Source organism: Amborella trichopoda, chromosome 2 (genome assembly GCF_054954075.1).
Source record: "Amborella trichopoda isolate Santa Cruz 75 chromosome 2, AtrichopodaSantaCruz75HAP2 v2.0, whole genome shotgun sequence".
In the NCBI taxonomy this organism is placed as follows: domain Eukaryota; kingdom Viridiplantae; phylum Streptophyta; class Magnoliopsida; order Amborellales; family Amborellaceae; genus Amborella; species Amborella trichopoda.
This window is the reverse complement of record NC_142337.1, coordinates 63,572,165-63,582,777: the sequence shown is the minus strand read 5'-3', so window position 1 is coordinate 63,582,777 and position 10,613 is coordinate 63,572,165. Positions and strand designations below refer to the sequence as shown.

The 10,613-nt window shown below is 34.8% G+C and overlaps 1 protein-coding gene across 2 annotated transcripts; it reads left to right on the top strand.

The window, feature by feature from the left end:
• Window positions 1-3,940: 3,940 nt before the first annotated feature.
• On the top strand, window positions 3,941-4,943 carry LOC18445339 (RNA binding protein). Of its 2 annotated transcripts, XM_011629151.3 has the most exons (2): window positions 3,941-4,375; window positions 4,577-4,943. In XM_011629151.3, the coding sequence occupies exons 1-2, from the start codon at window positions 4,141-4,143 to the stop codon at window positions 4,702-4,704; spliced, it is 363 nt and encodes a 120-aa protein (XP_011627453.1). In that variant the 5' UTR covers window positions 3,941-4,140; the 3' UTR covers window positions 4,705-4,943. The 2 variants fall into 2 exon arrangements, with proteins under 2 accessions (XP_011627453.1, XP_006855539.2); XM_006855477.4 differs by having other exon boundaries at window positions 3,941-4,943.
• The last annotated feature ends 5,670 nt before the right edge of the window (window positions 4,944-10,613 follow it).

The following is a 10,613-nucleotide window of genomic DNA, read 5'->3' as shown; positions in this document are numbered from 1 at the left end:
TCTCTAAAATGTTAGGATTTTCTTTTTAAATTTTAAAAATTGAAATAGTTTCTCTATAAAAATTTTGAGATAATTTCTCTCTCTAAAAAATTTCGATAGATTTCGTCTCTAAAATTAGAAATAGTTTCTCTCTCTCTCTCTCTATAATTTTAAGATACTTTCTCTCTCTAAAATGTAAATTTTGAGATAGTATCTCCCTCTAATTCGTGGGGATGTTTTGTTGAATTAACTATATTTTATAAACTGGATGTCTCTGTAATAGGGGAATCTAACTGAAAATCAATTACGGAGGGTAAAGATAATGATACAAATTGATTTATTTTTGGGTTGAAATAAAAAAAACAATTAAAGGTAAAAATACATTTAAGTCCTAAAATTTCAGTCCAAACGCCACAAATGTGTCATTTCCATTAAAATACATTTTATGGAAATATATTTTCAAGTATCCAAACGATCTCAATGTTTGTTTTTCCTAAGTGTAAGATGCACAAAAAAAACCTTTACTTTGAAAGGAATTGCCCATCTCCATAGCTTATTTAGAGAATTAAAGAAACGATCATAAAATAGCAAATCATATGCTGATCTAACACCAAAAATGCCATCATTTTCAGCTTCGTAACGCAATTCATCATCAATGGTTTGTGAAACCCTGCATCCTCCTTGTAAAATATGAAGCAGCACAACTTCAGCAATGACAACATCACTCTATTAAGGGCCAACTTAATTATCCGTACCACACCACCACATCATTAGTATAACCGAAAGTAGTTGGTCATTTGATAAAGCAAAAACAATGGAACTTAAGTGTTAAAGGATCCTCTCCAAACCACCTATAGTGTCAAAAATATAATAAATTCTATTTACCCAACACCCCACGGTATCCATTATGCATTAAAATTTTCATACTAATAATTCTTTTCCACATAGACGACTGATCTGCAACCCATCTAACCCTCGCAATCAATTGAGTTGATTGATTCTTCTACCAACACCTTCCTCCACAATTGATCCCCATAGTTCATCGATCGCCACCACCATTTAGCTAAAAGAGCCGGTTAAACCAACTTTAATATCCAATTCTCAATCCTTCATCCATTTTAGAGGTGCACGCTCTCTTCTAATTAACTAGATGGTATTTATGACCATCCCCTTATAAACCCCATAAAAAAATTATTATCGATTATTCAAGATGTTTATAAACAGAAGTTGGCATCTCCAATAATGACATTTGATAAATTGACAAATTGGATAAAGATAGATTGAATTAATGTCACCCTACCTTCCAACGACCATCCCCTTATGAACCCCATAAAAAAATTGTTATCTATTATTCTAGATGTTTACAAACAGAAGTTGGCATCTCCAATAATGACATCTGATAGATTGGTAAATTGGTTAAAGATGATTGAATCAATGTCACCCTAGCTCCCAACGATAAATGTTTAGCTTTCCATAAATAAAGTTTGACATGTGTTCTTTGAATTATCGGATCCCACACTGATTTAGGCAATTTAGAGCCTGAAATTGGTACCTCCAAATACTTTATTGAAAACCTTTCCACCTTGCATTCAAATTCTAAAGGCAATGCTTCCATTGTATTTTGAGAACGTCCTACACCAACCAAATATGTTTTTTCAAAATTTAACTCTGAGACTTAGAACCATCTCACAACATTGCAGCATCTTTTTTATTCGTTGAACCTCCTCCAAATGAGCCTCATAAAAGAGTAAAGTATCATTCCATATTGCAACTGTGAGATGATTTAAGTCACTGTTATGATCAACCTTGAAGCCATTAAAGCGTCCTCTTGATTTAGAAATCATAAGGTTGAGTGCTTCTCCCACCATAGTAAATAAAAAACGATGATAAGAATCTCTTGCCTCAATCTTTTTGTCGATTTAAAAAATCTTTTAGAGCTTCCATTAACTAAAACAAAAAAAAAGGGTACTGGATAAACATCCTTTGATCCACAATCTCCATTTATTCTCGAATCCCATATATCTCATAATTTATAGCAAAACACCCCATTTCACCTCATCGTAAATTTTCTCCATATCAAGTTTCAAAACAACCACCGGTTCCTTACTAAGTTTCCTTGAATGAATACATTTTTGCACGATCAAAATCCCATCCTTTATCACTATATCCTTAATGAAAGTCGTTCGTGGCCTTGAAATCACAAATACAATAACCTTTTTCAACTTTCCCTCTAATATTTTTTACAATTATCTTATAAAGAATGGTCAAAAGGCTGATTGGACGACATTCCAGATTCTCGAAACCGAAGTATGTTGAGGTATTAATGCAATGTAAACTGCATTAATTCCTCTATATAGTACTCCCCTTGTAAAAAACTCATTCACCATCAAAAGCCAATCCATCTTAATGGTATCCCAAAACTGTTGAAAGAAGACCAAAGGAAACCCATCTAACTCATGGGCTTTATCACTTGGTAAAACAAAGAACGTCGCCGTCAACTCACTTTCCGTGACCATCCTTTCCAAATCAAGTGTCGTGTCAACATATAAACATTTTTAAGGCACACCTTCATACCTAGCTTGCAAAGACATTTCACTTGTAAATAATTCTTGAAACTGATTCACAAATCCCATCTCCCAGTCATCGGTATCACTTTCCTTAACATTCTAAAAAACAATACCTGACACATCATTTTGCCTTCTTTTAAAGCTCGTAATTGAAAGAAATTTTTTGGCATTATCATCTCACTCTTTAAATGACTTTACCCTAGATCGCTTCTTCCAATAAATTTATTCTAACTTGAGGCTCTTATTCAACTCGCACAATAATCCCAGTCTTTAAATCTCTCTATTATCATACACATTTCCACGATTTTGAATGGCCATTTCAATTAAATCAAGACAAGGCATTATTTCATCCAGCTTATTTTTAACCGAGAAGTTGTCTTTTTTCCATTGCAATAATCAATGCTTAATGTTTAACAACTTCTTATGCATTTGAAAATCAAATCATCCATATACAATGATATTATTCTTAGTATTTTTAGTCAACTCCACCACCTCCTTCTGTTCCCATCAAACTTTTTCTATCCCAAATGGTTTTAGCTCCGTTAAACTATTATTAGTTTGCAATAATAACAGAAATGATCAGATGATAATTTTGTAAATGCATTAACCCGTACCAAAGGATGACAATTCTAAAGTTAGCAAAAATGATAAACTGAACATTTTTGCTCATAATCCAGTTATTACGACAATTACTGGCCAAGTGAATTTTGTACCATTAATAGTAATATTCACCGATTCATTTTGCAAAATGAAAATTTTAAAACTCCTCACGCTAGGAATATCCATTATTCCATGATACAATGCTTTTTAAACATGTTATCAAACATGGTGAAAAGAAAGTTTGGAAAAGTTTTTCCAAAGTGTTTATATATCTAAAATGTGTCCTTAGAATACATGGGACAATTTTCTCACACCAAAACCTAAAATGTTTGATACATGTGAAAATATTTTTTTAAAAGTATTTTCACAAAAAAAAAAGGGTGTGGTTTTTATAATGTTGTAACCTCAAACAATCCAATTAAGGCGCACCTCCAAAATTTATCATAACATGTAATTTTGATGTTAAAAATTATTAGAATTATCTGAAAATCTATTTCTATATCTAATTGTAAATTTTTAAACTCAAAAAATGATTAAAATCAAGTAGATCTATAAACATATAATTTTTTTGGAAAATGGACGATCTAGATAATGTATTACAAGATGCACTATTTTTAGGACTCAATTTTTTTTTCCTTTTCACATTTATACTCGATATCGAGATGATCAATTTGAAGAATTTTTAACATTTAAACAATTTTTTTCTATGAATTTTTTAAGTGCATCTTTAATTCTACATTTTAAGGTTAGTCCAAATATATATATTTTTTTGGCATTAATTAACAACCAAATGACATGGGAAAAACGCCCACGCAGAGGAGTTGGGATTGTGCAAATATTTTTCACACGTACCAAACGTGCCCTAACCATCGGCTCCATGGTCACTTTCTACCTAAAACCCTAGCCACTCCATTTGGAAAGCCCATCTCTTCTCTCTGCCCTTTACTCGGGCCCCCTTTTTCTCTCTTCTTCTTCTCCCTCTCTCTGCAACGCCATGAGGCCACTGGACGAGAAAGAAACCACAACTGTCTTTGAAAAGCTCTTCAAATTCACAGGGAACAACTTGAAGCACATAGTCGAGCGTCCCTCCTCAGAAGGCCCTGAACAAGACCCAGGTCGCTATTGCTTCAGATTGCAAAAGAATAGGGTTTTCTATGTGAGTGAATCTCTGGTAAAAAGAGCCACAAATATCAATAGGGAGAAGCTCATCTCTCTTGGTACCTGTATTGGTAAGTTCACAAAGGGTGGTAGCTTTCATTTGACAGTTCAATGCCTTGATTTGTTGGCTGCTCATGCTAGGCACAAGATATGGTTGAAACCCACTTCTGAGATGTCTTTTTTATATGGAAACCATGTCTTAAAAAGTGGGTTAGGGAGAATTACAGAGAACATTAATGCGAATGATGGGGTTGTTATTTATTCGATGTTAGATTTGCCTTTGGGTTTTGGGATCGCTGCCAAATCGACACAGGATTGTAGGAAGCTTGATCCTAATGGAATTGTTGTTCTTCATCAGGCTGATATCGGTGAGTATTTGAGAATGGAGGATGATCTTTGAGGGGATGTGGTGTTTGTAGCGTTTTTGAACTGGTTATTATGAGGCTTCTTGTTTCCCTTTTTCCCTTCTTGTTTTTGGGATTGATGGGGCGAATTATTAGAAAGTTTTGAGCTAAGGCTGGGTTTGCAAATTTTGGCTGTCCCCATTATCTTTTCTTTTTTTTTGGGGATGTATTAGCGAGAATTATAAGTTTCAGCTACTTCTCGAATTTGAATTTTATATGATATTAGCTTTGTAAAGTTCTCTGTTTTTTTTTTTTTTTTTCCAATTTTCCCACATAATTTGATTCTTGTATTTGCGCTATCTGTGGTTTGAGATAAACCGGTTCCTAGGTTAACATGGACAAGTCTTCCTCTCTCCAGTTGTTAGGTGCGCGAGTTTTGGATGATTTAGTCTTATTATCAGTTCTGCTTGGGTTATCAGAGATGCATTTTGGATACTTTTATATCATCAAGGAGTAATTGTTTGTGACTAAATGATAATTATCAATGAGGCTAAAGTTCTGGCTCTTCTTAGTTTGACATTGAGGTGTTCTTCGTCAATGCTATTTTTCTCTTTTGCTTGATAAATGAGTTATTTGATGATTGTAATGATATAGAAGGGAAAGGGCGTTGCTCCTAGGTAAATTAGGTTGAATAACTGATGATTTAGAATGAAGGTTTTTTTTGGTAATCTAATGGCAATGTATGTTGTTTTTTGATAGTGTTGACGTCTAATGATAATGTATGTTTTTAATATTTTTAGCTTGCATGAATATGATTTTCTTTTAGCATTGGTGTAGGTATTTTTATTGATTGATTGTAGGCAGGGATTCCAATTTCCATATTCTGGGTTTTTGTCCCAATTGGAAATTTACTGGGGACCTGGAAAGCCTTTTTTCATTGACTTATTTTTCGATTTCCAATTATTGGAATTGAGGCTATAGTATCTAGTGTATTATTTGCCATGCATCTCATTTTGGGATATGGATGATCTTAGGATGCCCTTTATGTCAATAACTTGTCAAAGTGGTAATCATGGAGGTGATGCATCTTGAGGATATATTTGAACTCAGTATCCTTTCAAAATATCATACTGAAACAATCATTGCTTTTAGTGACTAAATGTACTTGGACTGGAGATATATTACCCGCAGCATTCAGTGAAAGAAGATTAGGAAAATTCTTTGTGGTATATGCACTGTGGAACTCTTACTATGTGCTCTGGGAGGATTTTCTTAAGTCTTAGATGGTTTCAAAGTTGGTGTCTTGAAGAACATTGGCTGTCTAAAATCTTAATTGTACTGTACAGTCAACTTTTGGCTTGGCTCCACTAAGCCATTGTCTTGTTGAGTGTCCCTTTGCATAAAAGCAATGAAATATGTGGTGGTCATTGGAAATCATTCTTGTCCAACAAAGATATGGTGGATTTGGACAAATGGTTCATTCCATGTCAAGTTCGATTCTTATTTGTCATTTGGAGATTAAGTCTTGCGATTATTGGAGTTCAAAATATTCCTTTTGATGTATTGTTAATGAAAAGAGTTTCTATCTTCTGATTTTGGAAGCCTCAATATCTAAGTAGGGCAAAGAGCAGTAATTTGTGGCTATGGAGTTTTGACCAGTCAATGATTGGCAGTTTTGGATGCTCGTTCTAGGTGCGCATGGATATAGTTCCATGACTTGTCATTGAATGGTTGGGATATTAAGTAGGATCTTCAATGGAGCTGATTTTGTCATAGAAATCGATTAGAAACTCTGGTACATTGCTTTATGTTGATTTAAAAAATCGATTAGAATTTAGAAACTCTACATTTCTCTATGTTGATTTTAAAAATTGATGGACAACTCCAAAACTTGGTTTTTCTAGGATTTATGTTATATGGGAGCATGTTTCCAATCAGTACATGTATTTTCTTTTTTGGTATTGTCTTCATGCTTTATAGAGCTGTGTTCAAGTATTAGGAGATTGTATTTTGGCAATTGGTTATTTTTTAAGGTTTTCATGGGTAGTTTTCTTTTCCGATGAGGATGGAAAGACCCACATTAGGGTGACAAATAGGTTGTGTTTCTAATTTTAGCAAAAAGATATGTTCGAGGGGAAATTCAGGAAGGTTTACTTCTGGGTCTTTGCATGAGGATGAATTTTCACTTCTTGAAATTGAATATTGAACAACCCCTCTTGGAGGTTATTTTTGGCGGTTTAAAAAAAGGAAAAGAAAAGGAAAAGAGCTTGTTTGGTGGTTTAAAAGACAAGGACTTTTGTGGTTTTCTAAAAAGGTTGTTTTTAGCATGGGTGGAGTTCGAATCTATGACCCCTCCATATTGCATGGCTACCTTTCCACTTAGCCACCTTGACATAAGTGACAAAGTAGCCAATTCCGTATTCAGAAGCAGTAACATCATCTGACACATATGGTAATGTGTCATTGACGTGTCTAGCATGTGTTTAAGTGTCGAGGTAACTCTGAGAGTGTGCATTATTTGAAATTTTAATAATATTTGTACATTGTGAAATTTAAATTGTACATGGTGGGATTTGAGTTTGAGAGAAAAATAATAATAGTTCTATTAACACAATTTTAAAAATTATTAACAATAATAAGCAAAATATTACTAGTATTACTAATAAGTTTAAAACATGCTTTTTATCTTTTATTTCAAAAAAAAGAAGAAGGAAAAAGTAATAGGAACATGTTTTTTATCTTTCTTTCACAAAAAAAAAGGAAGGAAAAAGAAATAGAAACATGTTTTTTGTCTTCACTTTCATAAAAAAAAAAAAGAGGAAAAAGAAACATTTTTTTTATCTTTTCTTGCATGAAATAAATTCTTATTTTGAAGTTTGATATTTGTTATATTTTTAGTTTTTATTTTTATTTTTTATATATATATATATGGTTTTACTGACCTGTTGGGTACGGGGTTTTAGGTTAGTGTAGTAGACATGAACTAGACATGGCATCCACTTCTATGTCCATGTAACATATATAACCGATATCTTGTCTGATGGGAAGGATGCCCCTTAACTGATTTGACATGATTGATGAGTTAGTGCTATAAAACTTGATGAAGGGATATGTCATCGAATTGCTGGAATTAAGTTCCCTCCAACATGGGGGATAGATTGTGCACGACCTATAAACTTGGTTGTTTCTAGGAAGTAAGGCATGTGGGTTTATACTTACTTTGGAAGTAGTGCATGCATTTCTTTGGTATTGTGTTCATCCATTTATGACTTGTGTTCAAGCATTGGGAGCATGCATTTTGGGGAATTGATTTATGGATTTATTGGGGTTGCATGGGTGGGTTTCTTTCCCCATGAGTAGAGGAAGACCCATATTAAGTTGAAATATAAGTTGGGTTCATAGTTCTAGCAAAAAAAAAAGCTAGGAGGGGAATTTTAGAGGATTTTCTTTTTAAGTGGTTCTGTGGGAGAAGAATTTTGAGCTTTTGAAGTTGAATATAGAACGGTTGTAAAAGGTGTTTAGCTTCTTTTGAGGTCCCTTCTAGTTGTTGATGATCTCTCTATTATGCTGAAGGATCTCTATTGGATTTTTGGTTTTATTTCATTTCCTTATTGAATTGTTTCGTCCATTTTGCTGTTGTTTTCTGTTACTATTCATGTTAATTGATTTTTAGAGAGAATATCTTTCTCTATTGTTGGTTTACATCACAAACATTGGTAAACCTTGGTTTCAAAGATTGTGGCATGTTGGCAAGATTGGAGATGCATTTGTAAATATGATTACTTGGTTGATACTTCGTAGCGTACTAGAGTTATTGTGGCTGGGTTGGTTGACACAGGGAGCTTATATAAGGCATTTGTTTATCGAAGGGGCTGGCAGCGTTGTGAACCGCTGCATGGGTTTTCAAAATTTTCTCTGATCAGGATGGTGCTGTTATATTTGACTGAGAATCTGATGGGATTACCTCTTTTCAAACACCCAGGGGAGGTGGGACAGATGAGAGTGCCTGGTTCAGTGCTCGTATTTTTTCACTGAGTCGTGTCAATAAGGGGGATTGTGTGGGAGTTTCAGATGAGAGACCTGGTCACTTGCTTGCACATGATCTGGATTTGTTTGCCATTAACTTCAGTTTGTATCTTTGATCACTGGGCCAACATTTCTTTTGTAGTAATGATATGGTCGTTAGCTCTTAAAAGAGCCAAAACGAGGGTTTAATTTAGGGTTTTCTACTTACAGTTTGTCAGACCTGGATCGGGAATCAACCGGGACTGAACCGGTTTCGAGAAGGTATGGCTACCAGTCAGGTCACCCCTAATATTTTCTTGGATCTCCCTTTTAAATCCTACCCCCATAGACCTATCGCTGTAGACCCCTATTTTTATTTTTTTAATATTATCTGGATCGCCGGACCGATCCGTGATCCGACATGCATGTGCAAGGGTGGACGATCCACCCCAATGATCTGGGTTTTGAAACACTGGTTTTAAGAATTCTAATTCAGATTTGCTTCAGTTCTTAAGTAACCAAATTAGCAAATGGTTAATAGGGAGTATGTATTGCACATAAGCATTAGAATCAGATTCAAATTGCTGCATCATTTGATAACTCATCGTACTAATCGAAGTTGTTCTCATGACCAGCGTTTTTTTGACATGGTGATGCTCCCTTATCTGCCAGAAGTGTTGTGAAAACCTTTTGGCCTCTAGCCTGACACTGCTTGCACAAAGTTCTGGACTTACAGACCATGCTAGCATGCTCTTATGATAACTTTTCTCTTTTGGTTTAGGAATTTAGGTTTTTGCATATAATCTTTTGGCTTCTGTAGTCCTTTGCTAGAATTGCAAGTTGGAGGCTATGGTAGACGACGTTCTGTCATTATTCCATGGTAGGGAACTCTCTATTATTCTTGTTGGGACATTTTGAGGTTCTGCTTTGTGCACTATTGTAGATGCCTGAAGATCCTTCTGCTTTCAAGCTTCAATCGTTGTAGTTGTTATCGCCAAACCCGAATTCTAACATCTCTCGAACCACCCCAATCCTGCTGCTACCACATTGCTTGCGTAGCATAGAATTATGTTCCAATTGTTTAGGAGGTATTTTTTGCACCTTCAAATTGTTTATGGTGCTGTGCTTTATTTGCTCAAAAAAAGGCTTTGCTTGTTCAGATAAAGCATTCCTTACCGATTCAACTTTTTGTTGCAGTAATAGAAACAAAATGTGGACAAACTTCAAAATGTTTTTAGGGGATGTCAGGATTTTTCGATGTTGCAAGAACAGGTTATGATTATTTAAGTGCTTGTACATTATGATTATTTAAGTGCTTGACGGTCTTTTTGGGATGGTTCCGCAGCATGATTCAAACTTGAATGTAGTGTTGCCGTCAACACCTTAACAAATCATTCCCAAGCTTGAAGCCTGAATTCTATCCTATGATCTTTATGGAAATGAACTGTAGGCTCTTTCATGTAAGATGCTTGGAGCAGGGGTTAGGATGATACAAGTATTGTGAGAGATGGTAGTAATCCTTATCATAAGGGTCATCACTTCCAATCAATGGGTTGGACAGTGGAGATAGAGTGGAGATACTATTGAGAAATTATGACATATTTGCGTGGTATAACTTTCACTCTCCAACCAAGTGAATCTACTCTGGCGAGCCTTATGTGCCCACCTCTGATGCAGTCATATAGATCATATTTGGCATATGCATCTCACATGTTAATTGTGTAACTTAGATATCAGCGGATCAGTTTTTGACCAGTATAGCGTCCACATTATATAGGTGACTGAATAATTGGGTGAAGAAAATCAATATTGTCACCATCGCAGCTCTGTAGGTGCAAGACATATTTCATATAAGAAATCTTGATTTCACATGTTTATCATACTCTGAAAACGGAATTTCAGAGTTAAAGCACAGAAAGACTATTAAATTTGTCCCAAACTAAAGTATGCCAAAAATTAG